The sequence below is a fragment of the Chiloscyllium plagiosum genome, chromosome 15 (assembly GCF_004010195.1).
Source record: "Chiloscyllium plagiosum isolate BGI_BamShark_2017 chromosome 15, ASM401019v2, whole genome shotgun sequence".
Lineage (NCBI taxonomy): Eukaryota > Metazoa > Chordata > Chondrichthyes > Orectolobiformes > Hemiscylliidae > Chiloscyllium > Chiloscyllium plagiosum.
The window spans coordinates 47,630,649-47,651,467 of NC_057724.1; the positions used below are offsets into that span (position 1 = coordinate 47,630,649).

Below are 20,819 nucleotides of genomic sequence, written 5' to 3' on the forward strand. Positions count from 1 at the left end.
TACAAGAATGTTGCCAGGGGTAGAGGATTTGTGCTTTTAGGAGAAGCTGAATAGGCTGAGGCTGTTTTCCCTGGAGCATCAGAGGCTGAGTGTTGACCTTATAGTGGTTTATAAAATCATGAGGGGCATGGATAGGGTAAATAGGCAAGATCTTTTCCCTGGGGTTGAAGAGTCCAGAACCAGAGGGCATAGGTATAGGGTGAGAGGAGAAAAATTTAAAAGGGATTTAAGGAGCAACTTTTTCTCACAGAGGGTAGTGCATGTATAGAATGAGCAGCCAGAAAAGGTGGTGGAGGCTGGTACAATTGTAGCATTTGAAAGGCATCTGGTTGGATATATGAATAGAAAGGGTATATGGGCCAAGTGCTGGCAAATGGGACAAGATTAGATTACGATATCTGGTCAGCATGGATGAGTTGGACTGAAGGGTCTGTTTCTGTGCTGTACATCTCTATGACTGAATGACATAACACATTTTGGTCAGCAGAATACGGAGGATGTATACTTTTTGAAAAAGAGGGATATTGTTTCCTACTGGAGGTGTTAATCAGGTTTTAAAATACTCTATTATTTTTCTAACAAAACAAACTTGCCCTTTGCCTTCATGATTTTCATGAGTCTGAAGGAAAAATATATACAACATTCCTCTGAGATTGGGAACCCCATTGTGAGGACCACTGGAAAACTGCACTTCCTACTGCGTATAAAATCTGTGTGCTGGTGTGGGCTTTGGAAGCCAAAAATGCATCACTGGGGAGAGTTTTTGACAACTGGGAGAAGCCTCCTGGGAGTCAGGAACATGCTGATAGGTAAGTGAAAATTCAAATGTCACTTTTAGATATTATATTGTAATAGAGGTCTAATGCAGTGATTGAGCTTTGCCAGGCAAAGGTAACTTAAACATTACATTGACCAGCATTATGTAAGTCTTGCCATGGACTTGGCAAGGAAGATCAGAAGGAGCATGCAGCTGCCATCTTAAGGGGGAACAGTAGTGGTGTGGTGATCTGAAGGCACATGGGAATGAAGGAATGCATGATGGATGCTCCTGTTTGGAGATGTCTCCTTTGGGGGCTTATGGCTGTTCCTTTTAGCTGGCTAAAGACCAAAAGAAAAAGAGACAGGATTTAGGATGCTGCACAGTTGATGGAGCAATACATCATAATGTAATTTGACATAGTTGAATAGGCTGCATATTTTTCAGTACTTTATAGAGTGTGTTTAGTATTTGTCAGAGATCCTTATAAGTAAAGCCTTCAGCCTCAAAATTGCTGATATGTACAGGTTTGGAAGTGCCACAGATTTCTGTGGCTTCTATGGCTTATTGCTTCAGATAATCTCATAACTTTGAGCAATTTGGTCATCTCTCACTTGTGTTCCTTTCATGATTATTGTACTCCAATTGAGATGATGAGAGTTAGGAAGTAGCTACTGAAAGGGATGTGTGGACAGGATTATAGATTAGACAGTCAGATGAGATAGCAAGGCACAGAGAATTTTGGATTATACAATATGAAAGTAATTACAGGCCATACAGTCAAGAGATCCATCCTTGAGAGAAATGTTGAGTATAATTTCAATCTTATTCCCAGCTGAGTCATAAATAAGATAAATTGCTATGAAGTCGATTTGTGAATTAATTTAATTTGAGTTGTCCTGGTTAATGGATGAATTCAATCAAGGTTATCCTTAATTAACTGATTTATTTGGCACGGTGATACCTAGCTGGTGGAATACTTTGGCTCAAATAATCACTGGGTCAATAGTCAATAGAATACTCATCATTTAACCACGAGGCTGTGTTCAGTCCATCTTTGCAGTAGGCAATTTAAAACATCAAGCAAGTTAAGTTTGAAATATTCTAGCTCCCACCTCATATTCTAGATGTACCAAGATTTTCGTGCCAGCCTTTCTAGGTTGAAAAAAAAGTCATGTTGCTGGTGAACACAAGCTCCATTTGTCCTGTTTCATGAAGAAAGGTTGAAATAAAAGTGACGAGCAGTCTACTCAAAGCCAATAGAAAACAGCTTGTTGAGGCCTTGAGGCTTTTTTAAAAAAAGTTCAAACAGTACAGCATGGTGGCACAGTGGTGGCCTCACAGCACCAAAGACCTGGGTTCAATTCCCGCCTCAGGTAACTGTCTGTGTGGAGTTTGCATGTTCTCGCCATGTCTGCGTGGGTTTTCTCTGGGTGCTCCGGTTTCCTCCCACATTCCAAAAATGTGCAGGTTAGGTGAATCGGCCATGCTAAATTGCCCATAGTGTTAGGTGTAGGGGAATGGGTCTGGGTGGTCTTTGGAGGGTCATGTTGGGCTGAAGGGCCTGTTTCCACACTGTAAGTAATCTAATCTAAATAGAAGCAGCCTGAATGGGTAGGATCAAGCTCTTTTTGAATCAGGATTATTAGTTTAAGCTTTCTGTAGTTGCTAGGATCTTAAAGCTGGATGTGCAAGCTTTTATTCCTTTCTCTGTTACAGCTAAAAGCTGGTAAAATTGCATGTGAGACAAGCTATTTTAGTGACTTTGCCTTTTCCAAGCGTGTGTTTATAGGATGTTACTACATTGGAACAGTTAATTAGTAATAGTTAATCTATCTATTATTTTGTGAAGCATTTTGATAGAATTACAATTAAACCAATTCTTTTGTTTTTATTTTGTCTGTATTTTAACTGTAGTGTAAAAATAAAGTGTGTTTTGCTTAACCTTGAGTGATTTGACCATCAAATTGCATCTGGAATGCAATGCTTTGCATGTGACTTTAAAGTAGGAAAATGTTAAGTCTAGGTTATCTCCTTGACTTGTTTTAAGGGGGTTAGGTCTGGTTAATAACATACCTTAGTGAATAATGATGGAAATCCATCCTGTGTTGAATTTTATAACTTCTGTTTCCACTATTCTCCCATTGCAAGCTGGGTACGTAAATGTTGACAAGGTTTATCAAGTGCATCACACCACTGTTACAAATGGATCATTAAAACCTGAAGATTTTCTTTTGACAGGTTTCTCCACTTTTGCATTGAATATCGCGTGACACTTCTATTCCACTTTGTGTTTTTGCCTCTTTTGGTAGTCTTTAGTTTCTGGAAACAGGTTTTTCTGGAGTCTAGGTAATTGTTGTTGTTGAGCTAGTTATAACTAATAATGTCAAACAATGAGAATTCTTTGTTTATTGTCAATCCATTTCTATGGATGAGTACCAAAGCAGCCCTCAAACGCCAATAACTGACATCACTTCTCTGCTGAACATAGACGACCTGACATAGTCATACTTATGTAATTGGAACCTGCAGAGTATCTAAAACACCACTATCATTATCCCCAGGTGTATTTTGTCCTTTTGCCATGGTAGACCCAACGGAAGCGCAGCATAGGGATATGCAGTCGGTCAGGTTGTTGCCCTGAGAGTCCTGAATATTTACTGTGAACTCCTCGAAGTCTCAGGGCATCAGGTCAAACATGGAAAAGGAAATCATAGCTGATTACCATCTATCACACTACCCACTTCCTAGGCTGATGAATTCATACTCTTCATGTTGAATGCTCCGTGAAGAAAGCACTGAGGTTGGTGAAGGTGCAGAATAAACTCTGGGTGGGGGATCTCAGTGTCCTGAGGTGGCTGGGTCTTAAAGAGCATAGCTGTCACACTTGGGCTGCACCAGGTGGAGAGAGAACAAAAGGGAAACACATACCTGACCTTATCCTCTCCAATCTTCCTATCATAGTTGCAATCATCTATGATAGAATTAATAAGAGTGATCAGCGCACAATACATGGATGATAAAATTCCATCATGATGTTGAAGATCTACTTCATCATATTGTGTAGCTTTATCACTGAGCTAAATGACATACTTGAACAGATCTAGCAACTCAAGATCTAGCCATTTATGAGGCACCATTGGCAATCAGCACAAACAGAATTGTATTCATCCACAATCTGTAACTTTGTGGCCCATCATAACCCCCATTCAACTACTGCAATCAAATCAGAAGATCAACCCTGAACCAATTAAGGCTGTAAGAGGCAATGTCAGGATTAACACAAGGCATTCCTAAAAATGAGTTGTCAAACTGATGAAATTACAATCAGGACTTTTGCATGCTAAGCAACAAAACTAGCATAGAAAAGACAGGGCTAAGTGATCCTACTGCCAGTGCACCAGATCTATGCTCTGCAATCCTGCTACATGTAGTCTTGAGTAGTAGTGGAGAATTAAACAATTAGTAGGAGGTGGAGGCTCCATAAATGGGAGCACAGCACATCAATGCAGAAGACAAGGCTGAAGTATTTGCACCCATCATCTTCTAGAAATGTTGAGTGGGTGATCCATCTTGGCCTCCTCCTGAAGTCCCCAGAGTCACAATTTTCCACTTTCAAATCCATGCTGACTATGCCCAGTCAGATAATTTTTATCCAAGTGTCCATTTATCACAACATTTATCATTGAGTCTCACTTATTCTGTACTACTGATGTAAGGCTGACAAGCCTGTAGTTCCCTGTATATTTCTCTTGCTCCTTTCTCAAATAATGGGTGCTATTTGCAAGCTTCTAGACTATAGGGGTCATTCCACAATGCATGGAATTTTGAATGATTGCGAATGTATTGATCATCATTATTAACATCTTCTCAAACACTCTCTGGGATGTTAATTATTATTTCCTAAGGCTTATCAACAGTCAGCATCATTATTTCCTCCAGTAGAACTTTCTTACCCTAGTACTAATTTCCTTGAATGCCTCATTCTCCTAAGTCACTTGGATCTCTAATGCTAGGAGATTTCTTGTTTCTTCTTCAGTGAAAATAGATACAAAGCAATCATTTTGTTTCTGTGCCATTTCTCTGTTCCCTAATATAAATTCTCCTGACTCTGATTTTAATGGACTCACATTTGTCAGAGCTAAATGATTCCTTTAATCATTCCTGTAGAAGCTTTTACAATCCATTTTTTTGCTAAACTGAATTCATATTATACTTTTCCTGTTCTTTTTCAGTTTATTGGTCCTCCACCTCCATAATGATCATTTGGAAGATGCAATCACTCTTATTTTAACCATTTTTCCCAGATCATCTGTCCACTTTTCCCAGATCATCTGTCAACCGTGGACAGAGTCAGTGCTCTGATTGACCCTCTTACTTCACATACCTAACTGGACAGGATTCTTGGAGACAATCTGTTAATTTGTTGCCACTATTAAATCCAATAGGCAGTTAGTTTAGGAAGACCATGAGAGTTTCAATGTACAAATGGTCTTCACATCCCAGAATCTTTTAGATTCCTATAAGATTCCACCCATTGAGTCATCTAACGATGAAATTTGTAAGAGGAAGGGAACTCTGAAGAAATGTATGTTCTACAGTTTGTAAATCTTATGAAAAGAATGAGTTGGAATGTGAAAATGTGAAACTATGCACTTTAAAATCCTTAGCACCAATTAAGATAACTCTAGTGTTATTCGGTAATCCTTCATCAGTGCCAAGATCATTGACACAGTTTTGTGAAAGAGCTATATAAAATCATGATAAATATCAATCGATTTGAGAATATCATGGAATGGGCATTTATTTGTTGCTATTTTTAGACTCTTAATAAAAATTGTTGACGTTCATTGACAAAACTATGGAACACCTTCAGTCAACAACCCAGACATGATTTCACAACAACTGCATAGTCATTCGGTTAAATATCTTATCTGAAAGTTGGCATCTGTGACAGTGTAGCATTCCCTCATTACTGAGATAAAATGTTCATACCCAAATCTGTGGAATGGGTTTTACAGATCCAAAACCTTCTGAATCAGAGATGAAGAAGCCACCATTATGTTATGTAGATTAGTAACTCAAGTTTAACTGGTCTCAGCCAGCCATCATAATTACCCAGTGGGTGAAATCTTACCAAATTAAAGAAATCTGGGGTATCACAACCATATATATATTGCAATCCTGATGGTCTTGTCTTGTCTGCTTACTTGACCTTAATGGTGGCAACAAATTAATAGAACCAAGCAAAAAGGTTTAAGCGCCCAGAGTTCCTTCAATAAATAATGAAGCAGTGACCTCTACTAGCAAATGCATATCTGCATATTGGTCAAGGACAGGATTAGGTCTAATTGTACAGCCCTCACTGTTCAGTAGTGCTGAAATTGCTTTGCACATGAATAATAACCATTCAGGACATTACCAAAGAGTTGTAACAATGAAATTGTAAAGCAGCAAAACCAATGTCTTCAATGAACTGAGAAAATTGAAAACAGTCAGTCAGCAAGATTCACAGTGTTGATTTATGGTTTAGGAAAACTGAATTATAAGGAAAAAGGGGCAGGCGGAAAGCTCGGAATTATCAACCTTAAAAAGAAGCAGGCAACAGAGTCTTTATGGAGATATTTAAGACACTGGTGAAATAGGAAAGGTTACCCTGGAGCATTATTTTTGTTTCCACCACAACTACAGGATAAAAGGATATAAGTACTACATGATACTACAAGAGGCAATTCTTTATAAAAAGTATGATTAATAGTCTTCTACAATGATTTTCCAACTAAAGTTGTGGAAGCAGAAACTGATGTGATATATTGCAACAAAAATAATTTTTGCATTTCAAATGCCAGACATGGGAAGGGAATATATAGTTAATTTAGCCACTCAAGCCTGCTTCATCATTCAATGAGATGGCTGTTCTGGCTCAGTGGTTCACAGTGGCTCACAGCACCAGGGTCCCAGGTTCGATTCCAGCCTCAGGTGACTGTCTGTGTGGGGTTTGCACATTCTCCCTGTGTCTGTGTGGGTTTCCTCCCACAGTAAAAAGATGTGCAGGTCAGGTGAATTGGCTAAATTGCCCATATTGTTAGGTGCTGAAAATGTGTTGCTGGAAAAGCGCAGCAGGTCAGGCAGCATACAGGGAACAGGAGAATCGACGTTTCGGGCATAAGCCCTTCTTCAGCTCTGATCGCCAGCATCTGCAGACCTCACTTTCTCCTCCATATTGTTAGGTGCATTAATCAGATGGAGACGGATCTGGGTGGGTTGCTCTTCGGAGGGTCGGTGTGGACTTATTGGGTCATAGGGCCTGTTTCCACAATGTAGGGAATCTAATCTAGACCTAACTTCATAGTTCTGTTTTTGTTACATCTCCACGAATACAGTTGGTTAACAAAAATCTATCAATTTCAGATTTTTAAAAAAATCTGAATGAGTTAGTTGTGGAGAACCCTAGATTTCTATCACACCTCATGTGTATAAATCGCTTCCTAATTTCATTCCTGAAATGACAAATGTTTAGACTGTTCCAACCTAGCCTAAGCAGCAGCAATGGAGTTGATAGAAACTATCTGTTACTCTTGATATGACCAATCCCTGGTGAGGTTCCTCCATTTATTACACTTCCAGATTGGACACCTCAAATTGACCTGCTCCTCAGCTGGTCACACAAGGTTAATTGTGTGACCATTTTTGACATTTTTCTCCCAGATCAAATTTATTTTACAAAGAACCAATCTAATGAAGCCTTGTTACATTAGTAAAGAATATAATATGAAAAATTTTAAGACTATCTACTTTGGTAGAAGAACAAATATACATAGGAATTCTTAAATGGTAAGAAGTTGGAAAATGTAGATGTACAAATGAACTTAGGGATCGTTGTCATTAAATGACTGAAGGCTAACATGCAAGTACAGCAAGCTTTTAGGAAGGCTAATGGAATGTTAGCTTTCATTGCATGAGGATGTACATACCGAAATAGTAAAGTCTTACTTCAGTTGTAATTAGATTAGATTCCCTACAGTGTGGCCATTTGGCCGAACCTCTAAAGAATAACCCAGCCAGACCCATTTCCCTTTGACTAATGCATCTAACATTATGGGCAATTTAGCAAGGCCAATTCACCTGACCTGCCCATCTTTGGATTGTGGGAGGAAACTCAATGCAGACACACCTGGGCCTCTGGCACTGTGAGGCTACAGTAATAACCACTGAGCCACCATGCTGCCCCAAAGCTTGCACTGGACCTTGGTTAGACTGAACTTGGAGTAATATGTGCAGTTTTGTTCTCTGCATCTCAGTACAAATATTGCCATAAAGAGAGTGCAACGTAAGTTCACTAGCCTTGAACTATGAACAGAGATTGGATAAACTAGCCCTGTGCTCAATCAAATTTCAAAGAATGAGGGATAATCTCATTCAAACTTTAGAAGAAAACTTAAATGGAGAGATGGAATGAAGATATTTCCCCAGGTTGGGGAGTGTAGAGCCAGGAGACACAATTTAAAAGTAAAAGGAATACCAGTTAGGATGGAGATTAAGACAAATTACTTTACTTAGAAGGCAGTGAATCTTTAGTAGGCTGTGGAAGTTTATTCTTTCATAGGTAGAGAATGATACATTTCTGATTACTAGTGGCATCCAGAGTGATGGGGATAGGGTGAGTAAAAGGTATTTAAGTATTTGATCAGCAATGATTATACTAAATGGCAGAGCAGGCTGAATGGTCTATTCCCATCTCTCTGTTCAGTTTGCAGTGCATTTGTAACTTTGAAGTTTCTTTAACACCTTCAGATTTGACATACCAGGATTCCTCTCCAGCCAGCCTATGAATTTACATTTGCAGCATTAAATTGATGGGTCAGAATCATGAATTACTGAATATTTTTAACTTGGTAGTTCTGAAATTCCAAAATGTTATTTTTAAGTTCTAATACAGCCAAAACTGTCTGTGGATATAAATTGATTGATTACCTAGAGAGACTTTGATGGAACATTTTATTCTCTTGTAGAATATTGATGTTACTGGCTTGCCAGCATTTGTTGCCCGTCCCTAGTTGACTTTGAGAAGATGGTGGTAAACTGATTTCTTGAATCGGTGCAGTGCATGTGCTCTATGTAGACTATGCTACCATTGGAGAGGGAATTCCAGGATTTTGTAAAGTAGCCATACAGTGTCAAAGTAACTTCAAACTGAGTGAACTGTAACTTCCTTTCGACAACAAAGGTAATGAGGGAAAGATTAACCTTTACTCAGCCGTACTTATGAATTATGCCGCAAACTGCAAGCACACTTCATGTTTTTCTCTTGGAAGAATGCACACGGAGAAGAGAGACAGTCCAACATTTGGGGTGTGTGTGGGGTGGGTGAGTTAGGTGGATTGGCCATGCTAAATTAGCCACAGTATCCAGGAATGTGCAGGCTAGATGGATTAATCATGGGAAATGTAGGGTTACGGGGAATGGGTGGAGGGCTTGGTCTGGGTGGAAATCTCTTTGGACAGTCAGTGTGGTTTTGGTGAGCTGAATGGCCTGCTTCCACATTGTATGGATTCTAAGATTATAGGAGTTAAACAGGCAATTTTAACTCCACTGGAGTGGACACCTGGAACTGATATCATCATAAGTAGCATCCTGCATTTGAGTGTTAACATGCTGTGAAGGTCACAGTATACGAATTATCCTCTAGTTACACCCATGTCATACCTCTCTCTCATTCCAAATACTGCAAATCAGGTAAAGGAAAAAGGACAGCAAAGGGCCCTCTCTCACCATGAATGCTCAAATTCAGTCACGGTTGAAAGGCAGCAGAACTCCAAAATCTCAACTAATCGGTAAAACCATGGATTGTGGAGTCAATTGTTCACCAATATTATCATTGTTACCAGTAATCTCCACTGGAACAGCCGCAACATTTAACTTTCTCATAAACAATTCGGAGACTAATCTGCAATATTTTTGGAAACTCTTTTTGGACTTAGATTAGAAATAAGAGGTTATTTGAATTATGTTGAATTAGCAAATCTTCTCATGTTTGGTAGTTAGAAACATTATTTTTTGTTAGTTAAATTTTGTTAGCTAAGTTAACTTGGTTTCTTTGAACATCGTAAGAGAAAGAAGCAGAAGTATGTCATTCAACTCTTTGAGTCCACTCCACCCTTCATTGTGATTTTGGTTGATGTGGTAATCCTCAATTCAATTTTCCTGCCTTTTCCCCATAACTCTTAATTCCTTTCCAGATTTAAAATCTGTCTGTCTCTGCCTTGAGTATCCTTAATGATTCAGCCTCAACAGCTTTCTGCAGTAAAGAATGCCTCAGATTCACTACTATCTGAAAGAAGAAATTTCTCCTCTTCTCTGTCTTAAAAGAGTAACCCTTTACATACAGACATAGGAAATAGGAATAGGAATAGGCTGTGTGGCCCTTCAAGCCTACACTGCCATTCAATAGGATCATGGCTGATCATCTTACGCAATGCCTACACAGTCTGGGTTAATTTAAAGCTATCTGATGACAAACAGTAGTACACCTCCATGAACCTGCCATACTTCAAGTAGACCCATTTAAGGTGGAATCTGGGACCTTATATCTTCAGGTCACAGGCTCTGATACAGAGATACAATGCTCTGATATCATGAGCAGGTCTCTTAAAGGTGTACTGCGTACTAACTGTGAGAACTAACACAACAGAGTTATAGTGTTTTAATGATCTTTCACTTTGGGCTTCAAGTCTTTTCTGACTTGCACAGTTTCTGACTTTCAACATTTAGAAATGACTCTAATTTGTCCGCTTTTCTAGTTCCAAAGTATCTCTTTGCAATTTTCCTCTTCTATTGACACGGCTTAAAATGCCACTTGTCTTTCTTGGTCATTTGCAAGTTTGGATATTTCTTTTAATTCTATCATCATAATAATTATGTTATTTCATTCTTGAAACTCATTTGCAGTCCAAAGACTGAATTTCCTTTAGTCTTTGATCTCTTTAATCAAGGTAGAAACATGCAAACTTACAATAATCGTGTAGTAAAAAAGAACAAATTTAGGATTAATAGAGAAGTGTTAAACCGCAAATTAAAAAGTAAAATTGAACTAAAATGATACTAAGTCTATAAACCAATACGCCATTCCTACATTGCAGGCACTGGAGTATGCACAAATTTAATCATATATTAATTTATTGAAGACCCAAACCAAACCATGTGAAGAAGAGGACAACATTGGTTCTTTTCCATCCTGTTCCTTACAGAGTGGAATTCAGTCGAGTTACCCTCTTTACTCTCGGTTTTGGGGAGCTAGGAATTGCAACCTGTTAGATTGGTTAAATTTCATCAGGAATTTTCCTAAGTTCATAAAAATATTAACACTTCTTGATTGCAGAATTTCAAAACTTGTGGTAGGAAATTATTTATCGTTAAATTTATGAAGTTAGGTAAGGAATAAATATGGTGAATTTACACATGTTACAATTACATAGAATTTGGAGGCTATTTGGAGCAGATCCTGGACTAAACTCCTCTCACATTACACATTCTAATCCTCTCACCAGCTTCTCTTCTTTCCTCCCCCCTGCATTTCTCTATCGTTGTCTTTAAAAAGGACTAGAATGTTGGTTTGGTTACTCAGTGATCGGAAATTTCTTCTCAATCTTTTGTTAGATTTATTCATGAATATCTTAAATTTCAAGAATTCTATAAGAAAAATGTAAATGCGTAAAATGTTTTTTTCTCATCTGTTCTATCACGGTGTTATGTAAGTTTTGGGAATGAGTCTGTAAGGAAGGGGAAGCATTTGTATTATCGCTAGACTCTTAATTCAGAAACATTGGCGATGTTCAGGTTTGAATCCCAGCATGGCAAATGATGAAGTTTGAATGCAATAAAAATCTGGAATTAAGCATCTAATGATGACTGTGAAGCCATTATTGATTATGAGCAAAATCTCCTCTGGTTCACTAATGTCTTTTAGGGAAGGATATCTGCCATCCTTGTCAGGTCTGACTTACATATGACTCTAGCTGCACAGCAAAAGGTTGACTCTTAAAATGCCCTGACACTTAGGGATAGGCTGTAAATGGTGGTCTCGCCTGCAACTCCCATGAATAAATAAAAAAAGAATGCTTCTGATTAAATACTATGTCCTTACTCGACCTCAACCTTTTTTCACTTGACTTCCACATGCTGTATATTTTGCTGTAGGGGTTTCTGGATAGTGCTTGGAAGTTAGAGCTTTGAATGAGTTTTCTTATGTAGCTCAAGCCACTGCAGTTTATTTTAGCACTCTGAATGTCACATCAGTCGGTAAACTGTTAATTCAGCATAAATTCGGTGAGCAGCAAATCTAGTATCTTCTGGTGTACAGTTTTATGCGTTATGGAATGGTGCCTTTACCCACAGGGTCATTGGCTAATTGAAGTCAATTATTAGATTAGAGGAAAGTTTTTTTTTAAATGATTCAGTGCTCAAAACAAACTGGAATTAACTCTACCACAATGCTGATAATGAGCAAAATTATGGATTAGGTCTCTGCATGTAACATGGGAAGTGGAATTTTTTTATTATCTGTATTAATTCCTGTATTGTCCCTTTTGAGTAGCAGCCAAACAAAAAAGTATCAGGATTTTGCTGCTGTCTGAATTAAAGCAGTGTAAAATATACAACACTGTTGTTACCATTGAAGTTTCTGGACATTTTGAATATATTATGTGTGTAGGGGAATCTGCAAAAATCAGCCTTTGACTGAAATGGCAAAATAATGAGAATGAATAAACACCTGGTTGATTTGATTTTACATTGTATTATTGTTAGTGATAAATATATTTATTAATTCATCTAAAATGTATTTATCATGCTAATTAACCAGTTATTAACCCCTAACAAAGAAGTTTATCATGAATGTGTTAGTATGAATGATGCTGTTATCATATAGCGGAATTTTTAACCATTTGTATTTTAAATCCTGGACATTACTTTGGAATGAACAATAGAAACAGTATTATGTAATATAATATTGTAATTTCGTAACTGTAAAATGTAATAAGCTGTCAGGCACAGCCATTGAAATACACAGTACAAAATGAATTCAAGAAATAATTGGAGAGAGGATATTGTTAGTTAATGATCTCATCTCATTTTAAAATCTCTTGAATGCATTGTTTATGCATCACTGAAACAGGCCTTTTGCCCCACCAGGTTTGTGCTCATGTTTATGCTCCATTCTGGCCTCCTCCTATCCTTCTTTAGTGAATGCATGAACAAATCCTTTTATTCTTTTCAGCCTCGTGTACTTTTCTGGATTCATCTTAAATGTATCTATTATTGATCTCAAACGTTCCTTCTAAAAAAGCATGGTGCACCTTTGTAAAACATCAGTTTGGCTTCAATTTGCATTATTTTCCAACAACACAGTCTTCTTAATGCAAAGACATTAAAGAGGATGGAGAAAAGACTCCTCTGTGCAATAACCATATATCATAATTTGATTCCATCTGAAAACTTTTAAATTGTATTTCTACTGCCTAAGTCCAACTTACTTGTTTAGATAGTGAGCAACATGGTCCCCACTACAGATTCTTGAGAAATATCACATCTCACTCTTTCCCAATCTGAGTTAACATCTTTACCCCAACTCTGTCTTTTCTGTTTCATAAAAAGCTTACTATGCATTCTGCTACTTATCCCCCGACTCCACACATTCTGTACTTCATCAAGAGGAGAAAGTGAGGTCTGCAGATGCTGGAGATCAAAGTTGAAACTTTATTGCTGGAACAGCACAGCAGGTCAGGCAGCATCCAGGGAACAGGAGATTCGACGTTTCGGGCACAGGCTGAAGAAGGGCCTGTGCCCGAAACGTCGAATCTCCTGTTCCCTGGATGCTGCCTGACCTGCTGTGCTGTTCCAGCAATAAAGTTTCAACGTACTTCATCAAGAGGCTACCATGTGAAACATTTTCAAAGGCTTTTTTGGGAATCCAAAATGTCACCTCTATGCATTTCCTTTATCTAAGGCTTCTGCTAATTCTCCAACTAATTCGCTAAGGGAATCTTTTTGAATCGTTGACAACTGTGTTACAATGTCACATTTTAGATATTTTTCTATTCTTTTTGTGAGTGAAGATTCCATTATATTTTTTACTGTCAATGTTATACTAATTGATGCATAGTGCCTGGAATAGTTCAACCTTGCTTTTTATATTTAGGAATCACATTAGTTATCTGCCAGTCTTCTGGCACTATTCCATTTTCTAATGACTTTTTAAAAATATAACTAATAATGTCTCTGTTATCTCTTCCCTAACTTTTATTAACATGCAATCCATCAGATCAGACGATTTAGTCTCTCTAAATTTGATTAGTTTATCAATTATCTCTCCTTCTTCTTCTATCTTAAATGACTACACATTTTTTGATCTATTCCATTGTAATATCATTATGTTAATCTTTCTGCTAAATACAGAGGCAAAGTAATTATTTAATATTTCTGTCATTAACTACTTATTGTATTCTTTAGTGGTCCTATCCTTATTCTGATATCCCTATTTTTGTTTGTGTCTGAGGACACTTATTTTTTTATTATTCCAAAATAATTTGTACTTAGAACATAGAACATACAACATTACAGTACAATACAGGCCCTTCAACTTTTGATGTTGTGCCAACCTGTGAAACCAATCTGAAGCCCACCTAACCTACACTGTTCCATTATCATTCATATGTTTATTCAATACCATTTAAATGCCGTTAAAGCTGGCAGGCTTACTACTGTTGCAGGCAGAATGTTCCATGCCCTTGCTACTCTCTGAATAAAGAACCTACCTCTGACAGTTGTCCTATATCTATCACCCCTCAATTTAAACCTATGGCCCCCTGTGCTCGCCATCCGTATCTGTCCACTCTATCTTTCTTTCTTTCCTTCCTATTTTGTTTGACTTTTTCCCAATCGTGTTGTATTCCCTTTGGCTGTAGATTCCTTTGATCACTATGTACTTATTGGCCTGAATTTCAGAGTTGGGTTGTTTCCATGGTCCTCAGATCTGCTATTTGAGAAAATACACTGCACTGTCAGACTTTTGTTCTGGGTGCCGGTATGGTGTTGAGGTTGTATGGGTGAATTGGTGGAGGGTGATTGTGCTTTCTGACATGTGACCACAAAATGATTAGTAGGGACAGGCCAGGTTTGCCTCAGTACTCCCAGACAATCTAAAAGCAAAAGAACCCTCAGGCCTCACAATCTCACAGCCAGACGTGCTCTCTCACCTCCGTTCTCCAACCATGGCCCTTTACAATCTTCATGCCAACATATGCCCTCTACCCATCTGACAGTTCCACATCACTCCATGCCAAAACTGAAAATCTTCACCCAAAGCCAATGCCTTTTATAGCCCCTAATGGCAAATTAGTACCAATTCAAGCTATACCAGGCCAACCGTACACTTCTTATACATTTTTCTTCCCACTTTCCTTGGTCTGTTGATTTTACTCTAGATATCAATTACCCAAGGCAATTCTAACAATGGAATATACCTAATATTCTTTAGTAAAGCAAAGTACACTATGAAAAATACTGCAAAAATATTATACAAACAATATTTGCAATCACAAATGATTTATGTGGACTTGACTGAAGATCAGACCAGAACAGGTGATAAGCCTACTGTGTCCCAACTTATCATTGTTAATCGATTGAAATCTTTCTCCAGCAAGATAAATTTTACTGTGAGGCAAGCTGCTTCACAATAAACAGAAAACGAAAGAACTGCAGATTCTGGAAATCATAAACAGAAATTGCTGGAAAAACTCAACAGGTCTGGCAGCATCTTTGGTGAGAAAACAGAATTAATGTTTCAGGTCAAGTGAACTTTCTTCAGAAACAAAGCTGCTTTATATGTTTTCTATACAAAGAAGCTATGTATTTTACACTCAACACTGTCCAGTCCCCAAAAAAGAATGTTTCTCAACTGATAAAAAATCACAAGTAAGTCATGTTTTCCACATTAGTTTGATCAATTGACTCATTAAGTCTCATGTTTCTTGCCCTTAATGAATATTGACATAAAACTTTTAGCTTGTGCTTGGTGTTTAATAATTGAATCTTATCTAATCAATGATATGATATTTCATTGAATCCCTACAGTATGGAAGCTGGACATTTGACCCATCTGGTCTACACTGCTCCTCAAAAGAGCATCCCCCATCCCTGTAACCCTGCATTTCCCATGGTAAATCCATCTAGCCTGCACATCCCTGGACACTATAAGCAACTTCGAATGGGCAATTCATTTAACCTGCACATCTTTGGACAGTGGGAGTAAATCGATGTAGACACAGGGAGAATGTGCAAACTCCACACAGGCAACCACCTGAAGCTGGAATTGAACCTGGGGCCCTGGCGCTCTGAGGGAGCAGTGCTGATCACTGAGCCTAAATAGCACAATTTCATGACAATCACAAGTACATCTGATAAACAATCCATCTTATCACATTTGATTCACTGTGTCTGTTTTAAACAAAGCTTCAGATTTTCCAGACTTGCTGAGACAATTTAGTCTATTACTGTTTGAGTTCCAGACTTTCAGCCTAACACAAACACTTTAAAAACCCACTTTAAAAATCCCTTTCTAATCATTAGGTCATCTCCAACATTTAAATGCTTTCTCCTTCTCATTCCATTCTGATTTCGTTTAACTTAACCTTATTTAGGCTAAAACAGCAAATTTTAAGGTTAATATCTCCATACCCTTACCCTTATACCTATTGTGCTAATTCATCCAGTATTCACATTAGGCAGACCTCAGGATCTAAGCCTTGATGAGATTAAATAATGTTTTAAATGACTATTGCAAAATTCACACTTTCAGAAAAACCCTGCATATATCACTAAAAATCCATTCACTATATGTAACTTTGTTTAATCCCTTATAAAAACAAGCTTTGGAATTCCAACTTCAAAAAGTCTATAACCACTTGCAGTTGTCAGCGATACGGTGAACTGAGAAGTGCTTCACAGTTAAAGATTGTGAAATTAGGCATTCAGCACTCACCCAGTAATGATAGTCCTCAGGCTTATATCAACAAACAGAATGAAACAGCAAACATTGTTTTATTTAAAGAAAATAAGAATCCATACACAGTTTTTCAATTATTTAAAGGGTGGGAATTTTAAATGCCCTGAGTGTTCGATTGCACCTTTTGACAGTACTGTTTACAGCTCCTTTTGGTAATTCTGCTGACAGTTCCAATGAGTTTATGCATATTTTATGCACATTCATGTCTATTTAAATAGTCTAAAAGGGGACTCAACTCTCCAAAGGTTTCTAGTAGCTTTAGACTTTCTCCTGTTAAGTCAAAAGTGCACAAGTCATGTTTTGGACATTCCATTAGCAAAAATAAAATCAGCCTGATGCTACTGTACATTAATATGGAAGCTACTTATGTGCAAAATCCATTTGTACTTTGGAACGAAGTCCAATTTGACCCCACCATCCTCCAAATATAATAGTTGCTGTGCTTGTGTGTGAGCATTCTTGATTCAGGCTTCTAGAGTCATTTTTGTAAAGATGGAGAGGCTTTCTGCTTTTTTTTTTCAAAGATTCAGGCATGTGTATGCTTTTTTCTTTATTTTTAACCTTGCCCTAATTTCTTTATTCACTCATGGCATTTCACTTCGGCCAATTTGTTATTACGTTTTAGTGGAAATTATTTCTCCTGAATGTGACATATCACCATTTAATTGTTTCCATTGCTGTTCTCGTTCTTTGTCCATAAACTTTTCAGGTTTTTTCCCAACATTTATTCTCATCATTTTACTATTACTTTGGTTTTTGTCTTACTGATGACTGTCTCAATTTTTACTGGAATCCTTACTATGCCTTGATTGCCATTGCTTAGACTTGTTCCCTGTTTGAGTTGATTTCCCATTAGTAGATCATGAGAAATAATAGCAAGAGATGGCCACTTGGTCCATTAATCCATTTCACCATTCAATAAGATCATAGCTGATCTGAATATGTACTTAACTCCAACTTCCTGCCTGCCCTGTTGCCATGTTAGATGGAAAATCTGTTGACCTCCGTCTTGAATATATTCATTGTCCCAACATTCATCGTGCTTTGTGGAAGAGTATTCCATAGACCAACCCCCAAGAAATCATTTCTTCCTCTTATCATCTCCTCATTGCTATCTTAAATACAAGACCCCTTCTGAAACTGCACCAAGTAGCATTAAATCCTCCCTCCAATGAGGGGAAACATCCCTCAGCATCTACCTTGTCAATTTCACTCAGGGCCCACATGTTTTAATAAGATCACAACTCGTACTTCTAAATGCTAATGAATATAGGCCCGACAAGTTTGAATGTTTCTCATAAAATGACACTTTAATCCCAGGAATCAGCCCACGTGAACTTCCTCTGATCTGCACCCAATACAAATATATCCCTCATTAGGTAAGGTGACCAAAACAAGTTAACTGTTTGAGATATTTTTTCCTAAAAATAGTCAATTACCGTCAGTCACCTGATATAAAATAATGTCAGTCAATTATTCATACTCTGTGTTTATTTGTTCAATGACAGCTTTGGGTGAACCAGGAAGACACTGTAGATGAAGCCAGTAGTGAAATTCAAAATGGGCATCTGGACCCAAACTCTGACTGCCTGTGCCTTGGCAGGAGTGTTCAGAACAGAGACCAGATGAGGGCAAATGTCATCAATGAAATTATGAGCACAGAACGACACTACATTAAACATCTGAAGGACATTTGTGAGGTAATAATAATATTATAACAGCTTTGAGTTCCCTCATACGAATGATATAAATTGCATGGAACAGCTCTGAGGTACTCTCAATAATTGTTAAACATTTGTTCTTGGAAAAATTCAGAGCTACGCTGCAAAATGTCATGAAGGGCTGCTGACTATTTGAATATTAATAAGTTATATGTCTGCAGTTAAAACCTCAAGACGCAATAGAGTAAAGAATCAGATTACTCATTAAAAGGAAATACATTCTCATTTAAGTAATCTTCCAATGAAGAGCATTCCAGGTATAATAATTTAATAACATTATGGTGGAAGCGGGTGAAAGTGTAATGTTCTGATTCACTGTTACATTATGCATGAAGTGATTGTTTTTATCCCTGAGACAGAGGATATGTGTTTACCTGTAATTTCCTCAGTCCATCCCTAATACAATATAACATTTAATTAGCTGATTCTTTGGATTCCTCAGTTTGTATGGAGTAGTGTTTCATCGAGTTACATGGGTTAAAAGTTGAATTGTGAATTGATATCATAACAGTGACATTTAGATTGTTACAGTTGGCTTTAGGGCCAGTGAGCTTTTTGATTTCTATTCAGTGACAATTTAACTTGTGCACATATTTCCTATCATTAATTATAGTGTTCCAAAATATCTGCCTGACTGTCAATATGGCTAAGGTGTTGACTTTTAAATCATGCTTACTTTGTTGTAATGAGGAATGGAATATCGAGTGAGGATATGCTCCATTTTATAAATAAAACTCAAATTGAGTCAATTATCAAATTAACATGCTCCGGCTCGGCAATAGATTTAGGGTTTGATTTTCAAGGAATTGGCAAGACACTATGGGATCTGGATGTGGAGGCAAAAGTGAGGACTGAGTCCTGATGAAGGACTTTTGCCGGAAACATCGATTTTCCTACTCCGTGAATGCTGCCAGATCTGCTGTGCTTTTCCAGCACCACTCTAATCTAGACTCTGGATGTGGAGGTCCAACCCACTCCAAGAATTCACATTTATGACAGCAGAAGAAGAGGGATCATACACAAAGGAGGAAAGCCCAATCTCAGCAGGACCACTTGAACTTGCTGCTGAGTTCAAACAGACCAGATTTTGGCTTTTCAAGGGTGTTACAAATTGATGGAATGGACATAGATACTTGTGAAGTCTGAATAAGCCCCTTTAATATTTCCAAGTGTGTGTAGAATGCCAAATTTCCCTGAAATGATTGAGCATCCTTTAGGATAGCATTGAACCTGCAAGAGATGACACATTATGGAGTTTTCCTCAGCACATCAGGGCGCTGTGAGGGAGAGTGCACATTGTACTTCTCCCAATCTTAAGTGGCAAGATGCTCCCTCAGAAAGCTGATGGAATGAAATCTTCCCTTCAAAGCTGTGTGGAATAATCAGTGATTCTGTACTGTTACTCTCAAGGTGGGTGCAAGTGTGGAGTGATGTACAGGCCAGGCACTAGTACCTGACCGGTGCATTTCATTTAGTTTCAGTGTTAACCACATTAAAGTGCAATGTCTTGGCTATGGTGATCAACATCACAGTTCAAGGACCCTTGACATCTTAGGCTCTCTGAAGTTTGTAAGAGATGAGTAATGCTTGGTCATTGCAACTTTTTTCATCCTTGGCATATCTGAAAAGACTGCTCATCTCTCACATGCGTGTGACTTAACCAGGACTATCGGTAAAAAGGATACAAGAGTGCAAGTGAACACATATTTGTAATGATGTTCCATCTGTTATAAAGTTGTACATTCAGGAACTTTTTTCTATTCCTTTACATCGCCTTCAATGTCTACAACTTTTGCAAGCTGGGGTGGAGAGAGCCTGCTTTGTGATTGACCCTGCTGCCTTGAAAGACTAGTCCAGTCATTCCTCGTGCTTTTGGGCTCGAGATATCTGTTGGAATGTCCTGCCCAGATGTGGGTTTGCCTTCATTGATTCGAACTTCCGTAGGCTTCAGCATTGCAGGTTGCCGGCGGTGGAGGGGCTGGTCATCTCTGAAATGTCCTTGAAAGAGGATTGTGGGGATCACAAGTGTGGCTCCTGTTTCCTCTGGGTGCCTGCTGGTACCACATTGCCCCCTGGGAGGAAGAGGCACCTGGACTGAGGTTAAGGTCCCTCATTCCCCTCTCATCTTTATTCCATTGATAGTGAGCACCTATGGCTAGAGCAATGCAGAACGAGTCTATGTGCATATCTGTACTCTGCACTCTGAGTGTGCTGCACCTGGATCTCCATGGCGAAGTAAACAGCCAAATGCAAGCTTACAGAGGCGTTACTGATAACATTG

At 38.2% G+C, this 20,819-nt stretch overlaps 1 protein-coding gene across 4 annotated transcripts in view; it reads left to right on the forward strand.

Annotated features, from left to right (window-relative positions):
• The window catches only part of arhgef9a (Cdc42 guanine nucleotide exchange factor (GEF) 9a), a 270,976-nt gene that overhangs the window by 132,665 nt on the left and 117,492 nt on the right, over positions 1–20,819 (forward strand). For all 4 annotated transcript variants that reach the window (XM_043704850.1, XM_043704851.1, XM_043704853.1 and 1 more), the window contains exon 3: positions 18,326–18,517. In XM_043704850.1, coding sequence (XP_043560785.1) covers positions 18,326–18,517 — 192 coding nt within the window. The remainder of the gene's footprint in view (positions 1–18,325; positions 18,518–20,819) is intronic.